The sequence below is a fragment of the Larus michahellis genome, chromosome 5 (genome assembly GCF_964199755.1).
Source record: "Larus michahellis chromosome 5, bLarMic1.1, whole genome shotgun sequence".
NCBI classification, from domain to species: Eukaryota; Metazoa; Chordata; class Aves; order Charadriiformes; family Laridae; genus Larus; species Larus michahellis.
This window is the reverse complement of record NC_133900.1, coordinates 30,725,957-30,749,627: the sequence shown is the minus strand read 5'-3', so window position 1 is coordinate 30,749,627 and position 23,671 is coordinate 30,725,957. Positions and strand designations below refer to the sequence as shown.

At 37.3% G+C, this 23,671-nt stretch overlaps 1 protein-coding gene across 8 annotated transcripts in view; it reads right to left on the bottom strand.

Moving 5' to 3' along the window:
• Nucleotides 1–1,223: 1,223 nt before the first annotated feature.
• TBCK (TBC1 domain containing kinase) overlaps nucleotides 1,224–23,671 on the bottom strand; it is a 108,531-nt gene continuing 86,083 nt past the window's right edge. For all 8 annotated transcript variants that reach the window (XM_074589405.1, XM_074589410.1, XM_074589408.1 and 5 more), the window contains 3 exons: nucleotides 17,663–17,838; nucleotides 12,804–12,963; nucleotides 1,224–1,896 (listed from right to left, as the gene is read on the bottom strand). In XM_074589405.1, the coding sequence (XP_074445506.1) occupies nucleotides 1,786–1,896; nucleotides 12,804–12,963; nucleotides 17,663–17,838 (447 nt within the window). In that variant the 3' untranslated portion in view covers nucleotides 1,224–1,785. The remainder of the gene's footprint in view (nucleotides 1,897–12,803; nucleotides 12,964–17,662; nucleotides 17,839–23,671) is intronic.

Here is a 23,671-nt window from a genome sequence, read left to right as displayed (position 1 = left end):
AACTCTTCATGATATAAAATCCTCAATTACGGCGTATGATAACCATATCCAGAGCAAATCCTCGTTACCCTAACAGTGAGGTTGTATTGTGTTAACAGCTGTGTCCCAGACAACACTCCAATAAAGAACGTAGTGCCAAGTTCACAATTCAAGCTAATATCCGACTGTAACAAGGTGAAGAGATCTTCGGTGTCATTTTGTTCATTTTACAAAATACATTTTAATCCCTGCACTTCAGTGATTATTAAGCCTCATGTCACACCAGTGTTTTCTAAGCTTTAAAAATGCAGAAAGAGAAACATGAAGTTTCTTGTCTCCTGTCTAAAATAAATTCTTCCAAATTCCCATTTAATTTCAGAGCCATACTGTCAGTCTTACATTATCACAACTGGTTTTCCTGGATTAAAGGTACTACTTCCAAGTAGCATTCTTGAAGACAGATTCTTTTCTTTTCTTTTCCTAGCCTTCCCCTCCACCCCCCCATTGTTTTTAGAATAAAGAACCTGACATGCCAGCAAAGCTAACCTGGGATTTTGAGGGAGAGAAATGAAGGTTTTTTTTTTTTTTTTTCCCACATCTCCTGAAACGTGGTATTTGTCTGAATCAAATTTATTTTTAGCTTCTCAGCAACAGAGACATGGCAATTTCTCTTTCTATAGGTACTTTCAATACTTTTGGCTTCTTATTGCAAAGTAATTTCCACATCTCTAGTGCAGAGTCACCTTATGCCCTTTGTGGAAGCCTGCTTTCACTCATCTATAGCACTTGCATCTAGTTTAGTTTAGAAACAGGTTTGCTGTCTCAGCCTGTCAGTTTTAAAGTTCATGTTTAAGAAATAGGACTTACAAAAAAATAAAATTGACAGCATTAACTGAAAGAGTAGAGAAGAGAACCAAAGAGAACTTTGCACTTCCAATTCATACCCAACAGTGGTTCCCCTAGAACGCTTTCAGATGAAAATTAAAGTTGCATTGACTCTTTTTAAGGCATGAGCTTCTAAAGTGGAAAAGCACTATTATTTGCAGAATAACTGATCTATGGTCATAAGACACAGTATTGTCAAAAGCCTATGTTTCTGGTAAATGCAATTGTTTCAGGAATTGTTGCATTTGCTGTGTTTATGGAAATAGAATGTTAAATTCTCCACAAAAGAGTAGGCCTTCTCCACCTCTGCAGGATATGACACAGTTTGGGTTGCCTCAGCAGCAGCTCTTACAGTGAACTCTAATCTGGGACACATCTTTATTTCCAAGCCAGATGAAAAAAATGCTTTCTCGAAAAGAAAGTAGGTCACAAGATTACAGCAATTACTCTTCAAAATAATAGAGAACACACTTTTTCACAGGATACACACAGGATACAGTTTCAGCTTGTTATTTTCAATATTCACAGTAAAATACTTCTGAAAAATAATCTATTTGAGTGCAGCTTAGAGCCATCAAGTGCCAGTTTATTTTGTTCTGCAGAAATATTTATAATATACCAAATGCCAGCTGAGTTGTTCTTCTTGTGTTCAGACTTGTTCAACCAGTTGTGCACTACATCAATGCTGAAAGAGGTTTCTTGGAAAGCTTGAATCTTCACAGTTTTCATCTGTTCCAACTGAAGCTTTAAATCAAAGAATAAATGCAAAGCTCACGTGCTCTACATCTGCAGGATAAGACACTGATCATCAGGATAGCTTGTATAGTGAAGATGCCATAATGCCCATTGGTTTTGGGATATCCATGTTGTATGGTTAAGACTTCCCTATTCAGATAGATTGTCCTGAATGTTTACAGTCACTTAAATTTGTGGAGAAGGAACAGTGAGGAGACCAGTTGGCTTGATCTTGTTAATCCCTCCATCTAGGATGCAGACCCTTGGGTACTTGTTTTTCACTAGATGAGCTGCAAACTGAAACAGATATATCATTAGCACACTGCATATTATAGTCCTTAAATTGAAATAACTTTGTTTTAAGTAAGACAAGTTAAACAAAAGAAAAAAAATTATCGGACCCTACAAATTCATTCTTTGCACCAACTAGTCCAATACAGGAACCCAGGCCTAGCTGTTGAAACAGCTGGGATGAATTTGCTGGTCATGAAAACGTCACACTGATGGCCCCAAACTTTATTTATGTCTGCTTAGGCAGGATTTCACCTCATTCAACCAGGATTATTTAATCTCAGAGTAATCACTGGAACCCCTCTCAAAGCATGAAACAGATATTTTTCTCTGCATTAATCTAGCTCCCAGCTGTTTTCTGTAGGTTCCCAAGCGTACAGGCGTCACAGTTTGATAGCCATTTGCTTACCTGTCAAACTTGTCCAACATGACTTGATTTCACAGATGTCAGACATGAATTTGGGGTCTAGCAGCTGTACTCTACCCGGTCCCCCCAATCTGACCATTGGCAGGTCACATAGTGCAAGCACACATGCACATCGCCCAGTCCTTGAAAGCCCCTCTCCCCAATTAATTCAATCCATAAACCAAACACAGCAGCTGTCAGTTTCTGTGTAACAACTTCATGAAAAGTTGCTACGCTGATCGAGAAATTTTGTGTATCAAAATAATAATAATGATTAAAAAAATCAAAATAACAAGAATTATCTATCAAAATATCAAAATCAAACCCCAAAGGAACAGTATTTTGTGTATCACATGTCAAACTTGCCGTTTAAATACTGATTGCAATACATTAAAAAGCAAGCCACCAAAATGGATTACTCCAAGAAAAACTACAATAGTTTTACCTTATTTCCAATAGCTGTGAGAAAGACTGCCCTGCCATCCCAAGTTTTCCAGTTTGTTGCTTTATACTTGAATGACAAATTAGTACCATTTGCAAAATCACCGAGTGCTTCCAAATGGGCTATGTAAAACATTCATAGTTACCTTTTTGACCCTTTAAAATGATTTGTGATACTATCCCGGAACTCAGTGCAAGCATGCCATCCAAATAACTAACCTCGCACAAACAACTCAAGAACAGCAGTAGGCTCCCCATCCAAACTTAGTACATGGGATTTCTTTTCACGTTTACATTCCTCCAAATTGCCCTCAGTAGTGTAACAGATACTAAGGCAGAACAAGATGTTCCACATGATTACCTGATCAAGTACAAGTCCTGAAATAATCTCTTTAACAGGCAAGAGTTCATAGTAGCAAAGTTTTAAACTCCTTCCATAGCCAGAACTTTTAATTCACACTGAAGGTATTTTATATATGCAAGGAATTAATTTCTGTCCACTTCTGTTTCAAATGCAGCTACTGCATTCCTTTCTCTGTGCTTCAGGACAGATTTAACCAGGGAGTGAGCAACTAGTACATGAGCTGTAACCACCAAGGACTTGTTGAGGCAGAATAAGAGGTCACAGTGGATCAGCCAGGACATTTTGGTTGCCTAAAGATGACCAAAAGTAAGTTCAATCATCTCTTCCCCCATCAGTTTGGGTCAGTCAGTGCAGGATTCAAAGAATCAAATGAAAAAATCCCCACAATCAAACAATCAAAACAGCTAATAGTAAAGTTAGACCATATGTGGATGCCAGTTTTCACAAGAAAAGTAAATGCCATGTTTTTAGAAAGGCTCTCTGATGCAGAGGTGGTGTAATATGCACAGAGATATCACTAGGAGAGTCCAGCTACCTCTCGCTACAATCACAGTCCTTAAAGATGTGGTGTATAGTAAAACAGAGACAAAGATATTTTTCTTTGTCAAAAATAGCACTCAGCTGAGCATACCACGAGCTACACAAATAGTATATATTCCTGAAATACTCCTACCAGACATCTCTACTTCATATGTACCTATCTGTCACCCCACCGCACTCTCCACCTGTATAGTGCTCTTCCATCGGGCACCATTGCTGCTCACAGCTGGCAGAAATGAAAAACAGCAACAAGCGTTCAGACTGACAGGAAGCAGTATGGTATTTGCTGAGTACAATGTGTGAGCAGAGAGGATCCACTCTGTCTACTGATAATTTTACACTTCTGAGAATAAACTGTAAACTCTGCTCCAAGTTTTTGGATGTCCTAGCCATAATATAACTACCATTCCATGTAATCTGAAAAGAAAATATGCAAACAAATGCTTTGTATGTAGGGTTTGAGTATCAAGGCCTGTGTCCCACTGTATTTTAGAAAGAACTTCATTAGTAACCAAGGTATGTCTGGAAATAAGTTTTCTTCACTGCATATGACAAGAGGTTCCGTTATATCCTTACGGTGAGGAATTTCTTGCTTCTTGCAGGGCCTCTGCAAAGGTGATATACCACAAGTTGAACTGTCTTTTTTTTTTTTTTTTTTTTTTTTTTTTTAAATTGTCACAGAACTGTCTGCAGTTGTCTACATAGCTTTGGTGAGAAAGGCTGTAAATACAGCTCAAAATATTGCATCTGAACTTCCAGTCAGGGAAAAATCCAGTGAGCAGGGAACGTACAACTATTGGTACCTCGCTACTGTCGGAATTAGCTGCAAGTCAGGGGACCAGAGGCATATACAGTGCCATAAGCCGAGAGCTGCTATCAAACTCCAAATATCAGCCTCCAAGAGCTTTGCACATACACCTGTCTCCACACTGCAAAGAAGAAAAGAGTCAACGTTTAACTCACAGGGTAATAGGATTTGATCCGATTAAAAACATTCCTAGTTTTACCATCTGCCTTCCCACATTGTGTCACTGAAAGTAGAAAAAGTAACTTTCAGTAAAGAGTAGATTTAGAAGTCAGCTTACTAGCATTGCAGTCTTCCTAATTAATGCTTTGACTTTTTATAGTTCTGTTCCTCAGTATATGTTTGTGCCCTCTTCTCCCAGACAGAGGATTTCGTCTGTCACAAACACGAACGGGAACTTGTTCACCATGTTTCTCAAATGTTCCAACACCACCTGGTGTCCTTCCCTGCCAAAATATACTGTATGAAGCCAGTATTTTCAAAACACATGAAAGTGTTATTTCTGGCAGGTGCACTGATGGAGGGGCATGAGAGGAAGGACTATTTGAAATAGCTACATAGACTTCCTCCCCAAGATGACCTTCATGTATGTTCAAATATCAGTAACTTAAATCCAAGAAATTAAGAAAGATAAAAAAAAAAGTCTCCTAAAATGTTGAAAAAAATCAGTGATCCAAAACCAGCAAAGTTTCATGCATCAAAAATGACCACCGTGCTCTTCTGAATTAATGCCACAGACTTTCTACAGCAGAAACTGCCACCTTGGACTTCACACCTTTATAAATGCTATCCATAAAGTGTTAACTAGAAGTTTAATAACAGGCACCTGAATGCGTAATTTGTAGTCCACTAAATAACCTCGTTTACAGAGATGCTCTTAAGGCAGAAGATAACATGGTGAGGAGATAAACAAATGGGTTGCATCACCCTCAGTAACCTGTAAACCACCTACATTTTAAAGAGAGATTTGTTGAACCATGTAAGTAGTGTACAATTAAATTTCCATTTTAGAGGTTGATTTTAAATAGAAATGAACCTCTGTCACTTATATGGTGATTATACTTTCTCAAATTTATCAAATGCTTGTGTTGACATTACTTCTGAGATATATCTGTTTCCCCATACCACTAATGGATCACAGTTCTCTGTAATGTTTCTGTTTACATTTAGACAATGACACTACTTGGGGGAAACAGTGTTATGCTTATCTGAGGCAGAGGATTAAAAGTATGCTACAAGACTTTAAGCTTTTTCTGTTCTGCATCAGGTGGTTTTTCCTCAAAATGTCCTTCCCAAGAAAGTTCAGTTACTGTGTTTTTACTGGCTGCATCTAGCATTTAAATCGAACTTTGTCTTGCCACTTTCACAGCAAATATTGTATATGAAAGGATGAATAGGTGAGCAACTTGTTTAATTACTACTATGTGATGGCTTTGGTGAAGACTTTGGAAACACTGTTCCTTCATTAAGTAATGCATCAATCAGTTCCACATAAAACATTCTTCCTGGTGAGTATAACTGAGCCAGAGAATTGCAATTTGCATTTGAAAGCAGTCAGCTAAGACTCTTTCATGCAGATACAAGAAATCAGGCTTTCAAAGACAGACAAGATCACAGCAAATTCCTATCAAATCTGGGCAAATGCTAAACATTTTACCCTGTATTGGTGTTGCTCTCAATACAAACAGCGTAACAGGACTGCCTCTTTAAGTACCGTCAAGCACCTTAATAAACTGCACATTGCAGCATTTATCAAAATGTTTCTACTACCCTGTTCCAAGCAGTAAAATCACAGCTTTCAAGTGCACTGAATGTATCATACCAGGCACGTCACATGTTTAGACTGTCTACAGCAAAGAGTCTAATAACACAACAGCTTGAGCAGCACCGTTCCCAGCACCCTTTGGGCTAGCCATCAGGGTTGCTATGTACACATTATTCACTTTCACAGACATTCTTGTGACAGGTTGTAATTAAAGGGCAAGTTGGGAGGGAAGAAGGAGGAGTAACACACTGTACCAGAACACTAGAAAAAGACTGCTTTGACAGATGTTACCAGGGACTAAATGTTAATATCATACTCTGAAAGAAGTCTAGAAGAAAAAGATATACTTTAGAAGCTGGAGGATAAATATCAACCAAATTTTGTAGTACTTATCCATTGCCACAAGATTATTATTAGGTTTTCATTTCTAAACACATGCTACACAAACCTCTCAGGGACTGCAGTCTCTCTTGCTGTATGATTTCAGTCAAGAGTTCACCACTTGGAAAGCACACCATAGTCACGGTGGTCAGTCTAGCACATTCCATATACCATAAAGTAGACCCAGCACACAAGATTATTTTTAGTCAGATACTTCTTATATCAAAGGGTTCCAGATAAATGAAATAGTGCTTCAACACCAAGGGAAAGCTAGGCACCTAAAGTCTCCCATATATAAAAAACAACCCACAACAGTAGTACCTAGTTAATGGTTACTGTTTTAGCATAAACTGAATGGCATAAAATACAAAAAACACAACTTTGTGCAAACACTTACTATGTAACAAAAAAACCCCAAACACCCTGCACACACAAGCAACCCAAAGAAAGGGGGGAAAAAAGCACAGAACTTGCTGCTCTAACAAGATCAGAGAAAAATTCTTTACGTGCAGACCTGGCCAAAAAGGAGCACTTTCCATTCCATCAGTACAAAAATACAGCAGTAACTTAAAGAACTTACATGCAAAGATTTGAAAATAAGCTTACCCAGACAGGTATTTAATAGCTGCTTTCAGAGTAAATTTTACTGAGAATAAGAGTAAACGTTCAAGTTTCTCCAAGTAATAATTTTTAAACACCTGCACTTTTAATTTTCCACTTAGAAGTTATACATATATACAAAAAAATACCCAGCTGAGAGTGAGCACTTGAAAATGAAAACTCAATTGTAGAGATTTAGCTGCTGTAACACAGCTAATTTGTACTGACCAAAATATATTCAGTGCATCCAATACAGCTGAACAGATTGTAAAATTAAAATGCAGAAAAACAAACCTATTCTATTTTTGATTATACAGGAAAAAAAAAGCTGTTATTGAACAGAAATGCGCAATTTTAAAAGAGATGTGTAACAGTTGGCTTGAATATAAAAAAGAAAGCGTAAGTCTTCCTGAAAGATTCTGTCCCCCTCCAGGTCTAAAGATTGCCCTAGATGTTGAAAAATGCTCAAAGAAATACTTGATACTGAAAAACCTTTCTTTGTGATTTGCAGTACTTTTTACTACCATGACACAAAAATGCCAGTTTTGTCCTGTTTTTTATTAAACTCCAGGACAAAAGTCTTCGGATGTCTCACCCAATGGACACGTTCCCTCCTGAAGCAGTCAGTCAGTCAGTTCTCTTCAAAAGCAGATTTGGATACAGTTTAGAGAAAAGCAAAACAACATTGCCCCAGACAACCTGTACGGATATTGGAATTACCAAATTCACCAATACCATCCTAGCTGGCAATATCCTTACACAAATCTCCTGGACCTATAACAGACATTTATTAGTTCATTACCATCTCTATTTCAGTTATCACTATTTCAGATTCTCTGAACTGGAATACCAAGAAAGACAAAACAGTCTCAGAGATGAAAATCAGCCCCAGAAAATAATAATCCTATGTTATAATGGAGTGGCCCCGAGTGCTACAGATACAACCTAATAAATGCAAGCTCATGCAGGGGCAAGGGTGCTCTTTCAGAGGTGCAGCCCACAAAGACGATATAACCACAGCCAAGACTGCCATGCCTGAAGGAAACTCTGGGCCTGACAGCACCACTCCAGCATTCAGGTTCACCATCTCCCATCTTTCCTGTTCTTACAGGATGATTGAGATGATTGAGAAGAGCTGAGATCCTGCTTGCCAGCATCTCTCAGAAGTCAGACATTTTGATAGGTAAAGCTGAGGACTCCACAATGTCTCACCTCAGAAACATCCAGACCTCTGTGTAGTAAGGCACACAGATGGGCCAAACAATGTCTACATCAAACAACCAACTAAAATTTCCAGTAACGGTCGGTCTCAGTAAAGATTAAAGAAGAGAACCTATTTGGAGTTCTAGAAACAGCTTGCTTTCCTTAGCACCTACTTCAGAAGAGCAAAAGGAATAGTCAAATTCTGCTCCTGCGCCTCCATCTTTAATTTTCCCCTTTTCCTCTTTCATACCTAGCTGGAAAGGGGAAATATTTAGGTCATCTTTGCTGTACCTGAGGCATTCAGTGCAAACTAACCAAAGCCACTGATGGGGGCAGAATTACAACAGCCTAACACAACTCCTGGCCAGCAGCCCAAGTGTCTTTCTCAGGCCGTGTGAAGAGCAACGTACTGGCAACAGCAGCTGAGCTACTTTCCATTGATGAAGGAAAACGTGTGCACGTTATGATAATAAAAAGGAATAAATAAAATAATACAGACTTTACAGAATAAAATAATGAGACTTAACCACATCTTGGGTAGAGTTACCACCAGCAAGGCTGCTGTTGATTAACTAAGCCTTTCAGACTCTTCAAAATACAAGCTTAATCTCTTCCTCTTTAAAGGCAACAAAGAGGGGTCTGATGATTCCAGTGGGCTCCAAGTCTGAATGCAAAAGGGAGGGTGATGCCTTAACAAAACAAACGTGAAAAAGAGCCATTCTGGGAATCATAAGGAGCCCCTCCCTCCCTGCAAAGAGAAAATATCTTCAGTTTTCTTTCCACTCTTTCAATCACTTTTCCGCAGAGAATATTTACATGGAAATGTAGAATCTTAAAGACGTATAGTGGAAACATCTTAAGAAGTTTATTGCCTAATTCCTATTTATTTTCACCACAGAAGTTTCATTAGGCCCTTCTAACTAAATGCGTCTGTCTTTACAAGCACAAAGGCACCTGCCCTTTAGTATTCCACACAACATCTAATCTTCAGATCACCCTATGAAGTTTCATGGGTGTCCATTTGTGTTTTTAAGACAGGTATATAACAAGAAACCAGTTTCAGCATGCAGAGACTTGCTTCTTTGGCAAGGCCTTTTTAAAAGGCCTGAGGAAGACGTCAACAGCAAAAAAAAAAAAATCACACAAATTCAGTGGTAACCGGACACTTCAACCGATGTGTCTCACTCTTCATATAAGACGAAACACATTTTTGATAGTGTGCTGAGACAGAGAAAATGTTACTTTCATATAGAAAAAAAATAAAAAAATTTTTCAGGCTAGGAATATGTTATACAAAAAGAATCTTGAGCTTGACCCTCTCCCTCTTGCCTTGAAAAGGGTCAGAAAGATCTCACGGAAAATCAGGACTGCTTGTCTTTGCTTGGGAGATAATGAACATATTTTATCTATTACTTGCTGTCATACAATAAGAATGACTACTTTGCTTCAGTAACTTGTAGAAATTGTCTAGCCAATGTATTTATAGCAGCATAACTTATCTCGACAAAAAATAATCAATGTAACAATCAGAAGTTACAAAATTTAGAATATATTTCCCTGCTATAAAAATAGATGTTTTTTAAGCTTTTACTTACAGCTTATCTTTTTCCAAGGCAAGAAATAAATGAGTTGCTAATTATTCGACAGTTTAAAGTGTCCTGTATGCTTTATTCTGTTACTGACAATAAAACACATGTATTAAGCCACTGGGGAAACATATACATTAAACAACCACATCACACAAGTAGAAGCGTGTCACTGTCAAAATTGAGTTGCTGGTAAGGTATTTCTCCTGTTCTAATTTCAGTCAACTTTGTGGTAATACAGACAAGAAGTTGGAAGTGGAGAAATGGAAACAGGTAACGGCTTAGCACCTCAAAGTTGACTGAAGGAGTAATGAAGGAATAATGTCACCCTTCCAAAAAAAGACCCAAACCAATACCCATCCTACATACGCAGAACTATGATCCACCTTTGCACTTGCTGCAACTCAGACTTCAAAAGTGACAAAAATCAGGAGTTGTGCTATTTACCATGCACCAAAAAAAAAAAAAAAGATGCTACAGTTGAGCACTCATTGCCCATTTAATTATTATACTCCCAACTGTAAGGATCCCTTGCTCATACTGGAATTTACAAGGTACTTGTCTGTCAATGGCTGTGGGAAAGGGAAGTTTAATTCACTTAACAGATGCCGCCACTTAACATACTTAAAAGTTAAAAATAAAAATAGAATCTGGTTGATTTAACTCCAGCATAATGCCTTTTATGTAGAGATTTCCTGCTGTTTCCAGAGACAAGTGTCTGCTCTGTTAACAAGTGCCCAGAATCCCCTAGGAGAAGAAAGGCTGGCACAAAGTGAGAACCAGCCTAAAGGAAGGAATATTCTGCAGTGAAGTGCAAGCCAAGCACCACCACAAGCTCCTCTTTACAATACCTTTATGCTGCTAATGGCACATTCAGTACAGCTCTTCTATATCAGTCAATCTATTCATTTAACTTTTTGGGTGAGTAAATTAAACAGCTTAATAAACAGGATTACACTGTTTTAATTCTGTCCTAAGGAAGTGTTCAACTAGAGCCAGAGCTATGCTGAAGTCTGCAGCTCTGCTGGCTTCCTTTGCCTCCTGCTAGAACAGTGCTGTGGTGACGTTTTCTGTTCTCCCTTCTAGACAGCATTTTCTTTCCAATTTAAATATTTTATCATCTGGCAGCAAATCAAATACAAAAGATAGAAACAGATGTGTGAAAAGGGGAAAAAGGCTTTTTCTATATGTCTGTTCAGTACACTCAACTTTGCTTTTTTAAATTTTTAATTTCTTTAAATGATGCCAAGTAGGCTACTAATATGAACTGCAACTGAAAGATTCAATCTTCTAATTACAACTAGCCCCATAAATAATCAGTGTTTAATCACACGTACCCCCACCTCTTTCAGTCCTGCATAAATTTAAACCAAACATCTAACAGTGCCAATCTCCATATTTGCAATGGAGTAAATATCGGTGAACACTTCTGAAAAATTCTCCTTTGTTGTGGAGGGTACAATTTGTGGCTCATTCCTTTTCAGCTGGAAATACATAACTCTGTTCAGAAAAAATACATTTTATGCTGAATCTCTTAAAACATTTCTTTGGACAAAATTGTTTTTATCTCCACATATTCACGTTTCGATTTTTCTTACGATTAGATTACCTAGTAAAACTTAAAAAACTAATAGTTGTTGTTCTTGTCAAGTCTCAAGCTACATAGTCTTGGATTGGTTACGTTCATGAATAGTGTCAGACAGTTCTATACAGCCATGCAGTGTAAAACTGAAACTGGCCTTAAAAAATAACCCACAAAAGAAAGGAGTTCTAAGTTTTATCAACACAGTCAAATTGAGGCTGGTTTTATATGTACTTTAAGGGTGTGATAGAAGTCGTGAGTCCCTACCAGTATTTAGGCTCCAGTATTTAATTAATTTGTGGTCAAACTGGTCAATCCAGTATTTTGTTGCTATTTAAAACTCTACACTTTTTAGTTAGACTTTCAAGAACTCTAAAAGCAAATCAAGAGGTGAAGCAGCATAGCAGAAGACCTTTTAATGGTCCACAGCACTCCTTGTCATATCAGGGTTATAGTTCACGTCGTTTGAGTAAACAGGCATAAGAAACTGTGGTGAACTAAAAGTCTACCATACTTAAGACCATGTTTTTTTTTTTTTTTTTAAAAAAGAAAAAGAAAAAGATAACTTTCCTTCACCTGAAAGAATGGCAAACGAAGTACTTCTACTTGTTATTCTGCTGGTTCACACCACCACCAAATACTTAGTCATAAAAAGGAATAGGCAAATCTGAATATTCTCCCTGTCTAGTTAAAGGCACCGACAATAAAGGTATCACACGAAAGTTACCAGTAGGAACCACTCTCCTTTTCACTGAGCACAACTGCATGAGCTAAATGATTCTACAAAACTAATCCATAAATTGTTTTTTATTAGTGGGAATATGAATTATATCTTATTTCCTTTGGACTTTACCACATATCTGTCCCCACCCTACTTACCTAGGTGCTTCCTAACACCACAGAAAGTAAATGCAAGTCAGTTTTGAAAACTGTATCTTTCTAATGCACATTAGAAGTGCTGATGTCACTTCTGTAACGTGCCAAAAATAATGGTTTTAAAGCTGAAAAAGGTAAGGTTAAATAATTTAATTTCAAAACATCACTTGGTCACTTGAAGAGAAATATGTGTTTGTCTAGAAGCAGAAATGAACAACAACAGAAAATCACCCCAAATCCTGTCATCATACCCAAAATTACTAATCTGAATTATTCTGACTCTAGCATTTATTTACTACTGTCTGTATTTATGTCATTGATACATTTCCAAGTATAAACATATATGTTATAGCAGTATACTTACAGCAGCTGTGTTCTTCACTGCATTTCCTACAATCACCACAACTCTGCCTTTAAAGCTCTGGAGTGTGGCAGTTGCCAGGCACTGGATGAGATCCCCTTCTGCAGTAAATGCTGATGCAAACGGGACGTTGATGCTGCCAGAAATGTGGCCACGGTTAAAGCTGAGGAAGTTCAGTTAAGGACATCTGAAAGGCAGAGAAATCTGTGGTACATGCACAGCTGTAGAATGAACCTGCTCTCCATCCTGGCTGTCGTGATACAACAGGGTTGGTCTTTTGTGCTAGTGTATTTTGACAAACCTCATTTGCAATTTACTTATATGGAAAAACCACCTTCTAATACTACATAGAAAGGGACGGGACAAAGAGCAGTTTGTTTCATAAAGGACATAGCACAGCACTCCAGAAACCAATCTGCTATATTAGAACACTTCGTGCTAAGGAACCAGTATCTACAGTATACATATTTTCATAGATTTCACTTGAAAATAGCTCTAGTCTGAACAGGAACGAAATACCAATAAGCAGGTGGAGCACCTGTTCCAGAGTTTTATGCAAAAGAATGAAGTATTTAGAATGTAGGGATTGTTGGAAAATTTCCTTAAACCTCTTGCCAGCCCCCGCGAGTCCCTACAGTTTTGACCCAAACTGAGATTCTAATGTACATGCGCTCAGATTCCTGGACAATGAGCATCATGTATATTATCTGCAGTCCCACTAACAACGAGTGCCTATTGGGTACTGAAAAGCAAACAACACAGGAGTGCCAGCAACTCTGAGATATGTTAGTTGTGCTTCAATTTCAAAGGATGATCATTCAATGAGATTTGTTTTACAAACAAATATTGAACATGAAAGTCTCTTCAATACAAATTAGTTTGGACCACTACTACCTAGCTTTTTATGGATTTGAAAGTGTGCCATGACCTTAACAGATCTCTGAATTACATTCATAGACTGTACACACATGCCTGGAACACTCCCCTTCCCCAACAAGAAACAAAAACAGCTTTGAAAAGATGGGAAACAGCAAAGTTCTGCAAAAATATACACAATGTTAAATATCTAGATTAGTCACTCTTTATTACTTGCAGAAAGCTAGTTTAATTTATAATTAAATCCCAGAATTGTTTTTAATAAAGTAATTGCCTTAAATTGAGGTATGATTTAATTGACTTACATTCATTTTAATGAATTCAATTAGCATTCATTTCTTGTGTTTTATGTAACAGTTTCACCTTTATGATCATCGTTGTTACACTGTGGGAAAAATATGGCTATATAAAAACATTTGGAAGAACAAGAGATGATCACATACTGTTCATTAATGTTGTCAGTTTGTTTCTATTTTGAAGGGGAAAATTATGACACCTCTCCTTCACTAATCTGTGCTAACCCCCTTCCCCCCAACCCCATTTATAACCACATCACTCTCATTGCTACTAACCAGGGTAAAAGTTCTGAAACGATCATCATTAAGACGGAAAGTTACTTTGGACAGATCTGGTTGCTCACGCGTATGCCACGGAGTGCACTTAACTGCTCAGAGAAACTTGACCAAATCTTTTAAAAAAGAAACACATTTGATATCAACATTAGTGCCAAACTAGATAGATTCAAACTGTATTTGCTGTCATTCATATTCTCCCTAATCTTAAGTGACCATTTTAAGCATCCCAGTACTAAGACAATTAACAAAAAGGCCAAGATTTTGTGCTTCAGACCGAGAAATGATAAGTATGCAGATATAACTTTTATAAAAGGAATGGAAGGCTGCCAGTATTTCTGCTAACATGCTTAATGAAATGAGCCTTAGAAGAATTGCTGGCCAACAGAGATGCTGCTTTGAGTATATTACCTTTTCATTAGAAAGCCTTTGTTACAAAGCTGTCTATTGGGAAAAAGGGCCAGAAGCTCTTGGCCTTGCAACATGAGCTTCATTACCAAACAGTGCCTTAGCTTTCAAGTGCATCCGAGTATGAAGTATGAAGCGTGTTTGATACTTGTCGGAAGTCCTCTCATGCTTTTTTTCAAATCACACTGAAAACAAAGTGGGAGTGAAGTTTAGCATGACAGGCCTAGACGATACAGAAGACTAATAACAAAACATAAGAAACAATCACATTTTTGAAACATCTCACAGTGGTCTGTCACATTCGACAACACACCCCACAGTAACATCTAACTGTGTAACAGCCTGCCTGATCCTATTGTACAGTTTGTTGAAATTTCGTGACAAACACAAAGGCTGTTTCCTTACTGCGAGAACGAACAGGACACTGAATGCACTATTCCTATGGTTTCCCATGTATATTCAGAACTGCTGACAGTTTAATAGCATTTACATACCACATGTTTTCTTCTACAACTGACATACAAACCAACTCACTCAAGGGGTAATTTTACTGCCTACCAGGCTGCCTTTTTAATAATGATATTCCCTACTTCCAAATACCAGATGGTTATTAGGATTTAAGTCCACCCAGTATTCAAAGGACAGGACATTTCAGTCTACCATAAACTCCAACCAGATCAAAACAGCAGCAGCAGCGATTACAGTGCACTGTTCAAGCTACGGAGATTTTCTATCTCCAGCATGCCTTCTCATTCAAGAAATAGATATGGAAAATCTGATTAAAATTTTGTAATATGAAAGACAGCCTCATAAAACCGCTTACTTCATAATAGTCAAATGATTTTAAAATTATCAAAGTTTGGAATCCAGTAGAATAGGATTAGTACAACAGTACAGTAGAACCTATTATCAAGCTATTAGGAAAGCTACAGAAACATTTAAGCAAACACCTTGCCTTTGATCCTGATTATAATATAAATAAATTCATTACTGTACACAGGTAACAGCCTTTCAGTGCCATGACTGTAGTCTAGGCATTTTATATTATTCGCTCTCCTTCTGCATTCTCCTTGATGATTTCTAGGAAGTTGCTTAAATAATTAATAAAAGAATGATGCAGAATAGAAACATTATTTAACGTCGTAGTATCAAAGCTTTCTATGCCGTAACAATAGCCTGTTACAGTTTTTAATTCCAGGGACTTCTCTTTTAAACAGGAGTTTAAAGAGTATTATCTCTTGATGAAGAAATTATCTCTCAGAAAATAGTCCGCATTTTTACTGTTTTCTGAACAAAGAGGACCACGTTTTCAACACTCTAGATCCAGGAGTAAAGAAGCCGCTGGAGTCCAGAAAAAGTCAAACTACTCAGACATGTGTATCTCTACTTAATCGGAATCCTGAACTGTTACATGAAATTAATACATGGAAGCAAAAGAAAAATTGCTTTTTTCTGTTCCTTCGACCATTCTGTTTTATCTACACAGCAGATCACATTACAGGTTCAAGTTTGGCATACAATAAAATTATAATTCCTTGAAATTAACAGTTTTAATTTAGAATAGTCCAACTATACTACTCTGTTTACTATGTAAGTAATAAATTTACTTCTACATAGTAAAAATAATATTTATTTTTCTACTTCACCATACTTAGTCATAAATATTAGTAAATATTAATAGAGAAAAATGTTAGTGGCAGTGTTTTTCTGCATATACAATTACCTTTCAAGTGATATTTTAACAAACCACTAGAAAAAAAGTGAAAAAAAAAAAGTTGAAACATTATTTATTTAAATTTTTACGACATATTTTGGCCCAAATATTGGCATTGATCCACCATTCACTTCATTGTTTAGAATCTACACTTTTCTAATATGCACGCAATATGTTAGTACCATTTGTTAGACACTGGAAGATCTTTTCTAATGGTAAAGATGTTGGGACCCTGTTGAATCTCTATCATCGGAGACCTTTAAGAACAAGCCAGGCATATATAAAAAGAATGATCCTCCTTTCTCAAAGTAAAAGGCGGACTAAAACTCATGATTCTTTTGTTATATTTCAATTGAGTATTGTTTGCCCATGAAGAATTATAGCTTGTAACAGAGCAAACTAAGAGTACATCTACCACAAAAACAACTATCTACATTGCTTTTGCTATTATGAAAGGATAACATTAAATATTTTAAGAAAACGTACAAACCAATAACAAGTATATTCTCAAATACTCAGTATAACACTGAGAGTTACATCTAATAAAATCTTGCTATTATTCTCACTTTTAGATGGATGTTGACAAAGACGTGTGTTCCTTGCAAAGCACATCTGTAATAAGGACTCCCTCTTCAAAACCCAAACAAACCCAGCCCCGTTAACCACGCTACTTCTGAAAAACAATAAAAAAAAAATACTCCACGTGCAAAGAGCCATGTATTTGAAAAAGAACAAACGAGTAAGGCGTCGACAGGGTAGCACCCCTGATAAAAATATAGTTTCAAGGCATCTTGAAGCTATATTTTTTATCAGCTAACTAGAGGACATAAGTTAGGGCAGCCATATGGCTGCATTGCCTGACAGTAGTAAAGCACTCAATTTCCACTGAGGGATTGGCAAAGCACATGAGCTATCAACTTTTCTCTGTCTCCCTTCCACTTAATTGGAAAGCCTCACACCTTTCCAAAATACTGGTATTATTAAATGAGGAAGATCTGCTGACAACAGCTGTCAAAAACCCCCAAAGGTACTATTAAAGCACCCATGCTACTGGTACGAAGTGGTTTCACTAGACCCACAGCTTAAAAGGGGAAGGTAAAAATACATTTGTCCTCTTCTCTGCAAACTAGGCCTCTCCATGACAAAAAAATCTGCCTTTGGTCCTTCCACTGTACCTCTACCATGTCCCTTTCCATTATTTACCATTCTAACATCTCACTACCTGCAAACAATGACAAAGTAATTGACACAAGCATGATTTGGCAAGGTTGGCACTCATATTAGAAGGATACTCTTCGCTGTTACGAATGTCCACCACCAGCAGCTTTGGCTTGCTAGACTTTGTTTTCTTTACAGGCGTTTTGGAATGACTGGGTCCTGTCAATTCACACAAATCAATCAGATCTTCTGCTGAAATTCGTGGCGACACCTCTGCCTTCAGGTCATCCAACTTGATGGAATCCCTAGACTTTAAAAGAAGAAAATCAATATTAGAGGTGACAGAATTAGAGACATGGTGGTTTTTTTTGAAACTTCTACTTATTTGACAGCCTCAAAGTCAGAGATTAGACCCTGTTAGGCAGAAATAGATCATCTTCTTACAACTCTGAACTAGTCTGAGTTAAACTATCCATATAGAAAAGCTCCAGACCAGTGCCAAATGCGTATCTGCCAATTATAGCCCTATTTTCTGTTGAATGTATTAAAAAATAAAATTGTTTGACAAACTGTGAAAACTGTCTTAGTTTGTGATTTATTAATGAATTATTCACTGTGGCTGAAGGGGTCACAAAACTCACAGAATGTTTCTCAGTATCCAAAATGAAGTAGATTGGCTAGAAAGCACTCTCTGAAAGGAGAAGCTGAAAAGCTTCACGCTTGGAGTGGGAAAGAAGGATAGCAATTGGAGACTTGGCACAGAAACTGCAGGGATGCCTCTGTAAGATACAGGGCTATCTAAACAACAGGTATTATCCCAGACCAAAGACTAGGCACAAATCAGGACATCAGAAATGTAAGAAATAGTCCTGTATTATAAAGCAGAAAATTTGTTCCTTAATTTGGGGGACAGGACAGATGACAACACAACACACACCACCACACACTTGGTAGTACACGAGCAACTAGTTTGATAATACTTAAATTGTTTTTCATAAGAGAGCCTTCATTGTGAATTATCTCAGAAATATTCCTAAGCGCTGGCATTTCTCAATTTTATATTCTTAAAAGCTTATGCATACCTCAATTAAGCAAAAAAAAAAAACAAACCAGAAATAACCAAAAAACCACTTTTTATATTTTTGTGAATAACAGAGAATGCAGAAGTTCTGCATTTTCATTAATTACCGACACATGCAAATCTCTGAACTGCAGCAGAAAAGAAACCACCAGAAACAACCGTAAGACAGCTGTGAAACTTTTGAAGCCATGTCTCCGCCTTCCTTCAGAGGTTGTTTTAGGCTGCTGAATCTTTTAAGTGCCTTTACAACTACACTTTCACCCAAAAGAATTAGCTTGAATCACTCAAAATAAAGCATGAGGAAAACCTCCAGTTTGTTCAAGAGCGTCAAACTCAGATTCTTTACAAGCAATAGGCAAAAAGATCTGCAGCATGCCCTAAGCTTTTGTCCTTTGGTACACTGGGTTTGCAAAACCTATTTGAAGATCTAAAAGTTAAAGGACTGCTACAGTCACTTTTCCTATTATTACATATGCAAACATGAGACTTTTTTCTTTAATCTCTCGACTACCCTAGTGGAACTTCCAGAACTATATCTGCACTTCAATTAATTGTGGAAAGTGCTTATTTTTTAAAACTTTCATATACTATGTAATTAAAAATACATTAGCATGCACCATGGTGTTGAGTTTAAAAAGTACGCTTATTACTTATAGTCTTCTGCAGCAAAAAACTTTTTTTTTTTTCTGCTGTTGCCATTGCCTCAAATCTGAAAAATCACAGGTAAATTTTAAAGCAGCTTGGTTTCATTATGCTTTAATCCAGCAGATACAGAGTTAACAGGTTGGTTACATATGCAAAAACCCCAACCATTATGGTACTCGACTTACTCCAGGAGTTATGTACATCAAAGATACTTATGGAGCTTAGTCATCTTATAACAGAACTGGTTTGTCTCATGCACCCATTGTGCTCCTGCTGAGCAGGAGGCCAAATAGAGGCAGAAGTTCTTTATAACTAAGTCTACAGCTGCTTCTAGTGAGTTATTCTGGCTTGTCAGGAGACAGGAACAATCGGAATAACTGGGATTTGTTACAGGGAGCATCCTCTGAAAGATCTTCAGTCTGTTTTGATGTCTTATTCTTGAGGAAGACCACCTATATTAACGAAACAGCCAACCATTGCATCAAGATTTGCTTGTGCACTCTGCAGTTGTTCTGAACATGAGCACAGGCATACAGAGATGGACTACAGAAAGTGGATAAAAAGAAAGAACAAATAGAAAATTATCATGTATTATCTTTGAGAATGAGTCTATACAGTGCAGACAAAATATAGGTCTTAGAGTATCACAGCAGCAAATTTTCTGCTTTGAAATAATATTCCATTTCTGCCATCTTGTTTTAGATTGCAATAATCACAGAGATTCAGGACACTACGTGCTTACAGACCATGAAAAAAATTCAACAAAACAGGAGTAACACACTGAAGGAAATGGAGGTATGACTATTTAGTATTAGCCCGACTGACCGTTGTTAGCGCTAGTGTTTGTTTCAGGTTCTAAACATATTAATTTCTCATTTAATCTGAGAACTATTCCAAGTTTAGAGAACGTGCTAGAGAGAACAGAGACATGCATATATTTTCCTGAGTTATATCCCAGAAGAAGACTTCTTAGACAGTCCTTCTGCTGTTAGAAATACCTTTGTTGTAAGCAGGTTATCAAAAAGCACTCAAAATTACCAACAAAATTGGCAATTGTACTTCAGGGAATAAGCCCACCAAATTGCCTTTTCCATTGTATATGACAGTATTCAAACAAAAGAATTTACAAATTGGTAGTCTCAGCACATAATTTCCTCCCAAGTTCAGAATAATAGAGGTCATGACGCTTTATAATCAGAAAGATCTTTGATTTTCTGGATAACGTATTATTTGTTTCAACAGAATAGTCAATACTCAAGGGAGACCTGTTTCCATAAAAATAACTGTGAAAGAGTACACAGCCAACTCCCATTGCTGTCTAAAGCCACCTCCCTGTTGAGTAGCTGGATTTCCCCAAGAGAAGTCCAAGGAAATGGACTGCATCAAAGCGGAGGAGAAGGAGGAAGAACAATGACAAACTTCAGACTTGTCAAATGAATTCAGCAGTCCCTGTCTAGGGGATTTATAGCAGACACAAGTTTGCAACATCCAAGAAAGGTAGCAAAGTAGAAAGAGTACTGATTACATAAATACATACTTGGCTGAGACATTTGCCTGATGACTAAAACTAGCAGACATCACTACACCCTCCTCAGGTGACAGCTTCTCCCCTCAGGAGAATGTTTGCGGAGCAACACCATGGAGGGAAGGGAAGCAAATCCACTGCAAAAAGAATTCAGTCCTTGAAGCGAGGTCAGACGATTACAGGTAACAATAAACACTCCAGTAGCAAAGTCAGGCATTATAAATGTGGACTATGCCAGTGAAGCTGGCTGAGATGACCTGAGTTAAGTCTTCTGGAGAAACATTTACATTGTGATGGACTCTAATTATACAACTACTTCCTACTTTTATTTATACAATTCTTGTCTAATTCAGCAGATAGGATGAATGCCTCAGGAAAGCATAAAAGTTTAAGAGGAAAGTACGAAGTCTGCATCAGAAAACAAATCAGTCAAAATTCACCTAAACTGATATAAAACCATTTTCCCCTTATCTGGAAGTATAAAGTCACAAGAAGTGCTCCACAGATAGACACTATCTGTCCTGTGAATAGGGTTTAATAACCAGGACAAGCATTTTTTTTCCTTCAACTGGGTTGAAAATAAGGAAAAACACATTCTGCTGTGAATTTTAGAACCATCTTGGCTTTGCTTTGACCTAGTATGTCCAGATCTGCTTCAATGGTATATTTAGTGATACAGATCTCTATATAATCTTTGAAGAAAGCTGCAGCCTAAAGCTCCTTGACAGACTTGCAGGAAATAGAATTGTTGAATCAATTCTTTCTTTTAACAACTGTTTTATCAGACTAATTTATTTCCTTCAAATTGCAAAGGGAATTACGTGCATGCACTTATAATATCATCTTTCCTAATTACATTTAAAAATTTGACTTTATCTGCTGTATCTGCTAACAACTATATTTCAGGTCAGACATTTTCTCACAGGAATTTTCTAATGGTCTGTCTGTCACAGCACAAACTAAATACAGCTAACTCCAAGCTGTCAATCCTTCTACCCAGTCCTCCTCACAAGTCCTCTTCATACCGCCATCTTGCTATGGGTACCTGTAGTTTGGCACTGGACTTGAGTTCAGACAGCTCTTGAGGCTTCCATGGCCCCTGAGCACCCAAATCTTGCAGATTCTTCTGAACCTTCAACACCTTTCCTACTCCTCTCCACAACAGTGTTCCAGCTGCTTTCTACCACCTCAGTGACTACTGTCTTTGACACAAAAGTCTACATGTGCTAAGATACTGAACTTACTACTTAAATTGCTTTGCCTATTTTCCTGCAAAGGAGATCTCCTAACTTCAAGCACGAATCTTGCTTTAGACTAGTCAGCTGTAAGAAGTTGTTCATCAGGGACAACCACTTAATCAGCAGGCTGGTAACAGGAAAAAGAGTACTTAAGCTAAAGTCTGAGGTCTACTCGCCTCACAGAAGTTTCTCTGAAAACACCCTAAATTCTTTACTTTCAAAGTACTTATTTTTCTCACCCCATTAATTTTCAAATAGGCCTGGGAATTGCTAAGCCATATGCATTTACTGCTCTTAATAAAAAGAAATAGGCATTAAGAATTTATTTTTTTTTTTTTTTTTTTTTTTTACACATTAGGAATTAAAGCTGCTTAAACATCCTCAAATTAGAAATCAAGCTTCAGAAAGATTAAAGCACTCCAGAACACGAGGCTGGCACAATCACAGCTCCTATCTATTTTTCCATTAGCCTGTAATCTCTTACAGGCATTTCATCCTGGCTATAAATGAAGATATACTTTTTAATTTTTTTTTAGAAAATAAGCAAAGATACTAAAGTATCTTTAGTTCTGCTGAACCTGAACTTAACAGTCCCGTCTGATAAACACAGGAGCTATAAAGCAACTTTTTATCCATGGAAAGGACAGCTTTATCTGAGTAGAAGCAGGGTTTCCCCCCTTTTGTCTTTGAAGTTGGCAAAACTTATTGCAGCAAATGTAATACAGGAGGAATTTCGGTGAAAGTCAGTATAATTAAAATCTGGGGTTCAAGTAAAATAATCTATTCCCAGTATGAAAGTCCTTTACACAGAAACAAGCTTCATGGTAGATGTCATTCCATATTGTTGGAACATAAAGTTTTGGTTTTGAAATCAATGTACGCATGTACATCTAGGAACAAGACGACAAAAACATTTTTAAACCAGCTTAGAAGATAACGGTTTTAAAAGATTTCTGAAGAATTGTTCAAACAGAGAAAGAAACAAAAGCAGATTCACACAGCAACTACAAACAGATGCAACTCTGAATCAAAGGTCACACTAGTTTGTAGCAAAGACATTGCTGTTTGTTCTTGGTTTTACTTCAAATAACCATAATGGAAGAAAGATAATGTATTTTTTTTTTACAGCTATTCCACCTAAATACAGTACTCAGTGTCATGGTGCCACCATATAAACTTTGCGATAAATATATTTATATAGAGCAGCACTATTTTATACCAATTAAAATATAGCTGTCAGATGAAAACAACCGGTAGAAAAGAAGAGGAAGAATAAGCATGAACAGGACACTTCAGGGCAGATTTGTAGGCAAAGCCATTGCTATCGTGTTTTTATCAAAAACGCAGTTTGCACAACAGGCACAGTCGGTTTTCAGGAAGTATCTGAAAACAAGACCAGGTACGAACACTGGATTTTTGCTGCCTCATCTAAAAGGATTTTTATGACTGAAACCAGTCATTACCAGTGTGTTTGCACTCAGTAATTTCCATGCAAATGTTTTTGTTTATATTCTTCAAAATAAAGTAGATGAAGGCAGTACTTAATCCCCTAGGAGCATTGTCCTTTGGATATTTATTTTTTGTGGGGTGTTTTTGTTTGTTTGTTTTTAAACAAATAGAATGACTCCCATTGCTCCCTTGAATTCTGATGGCC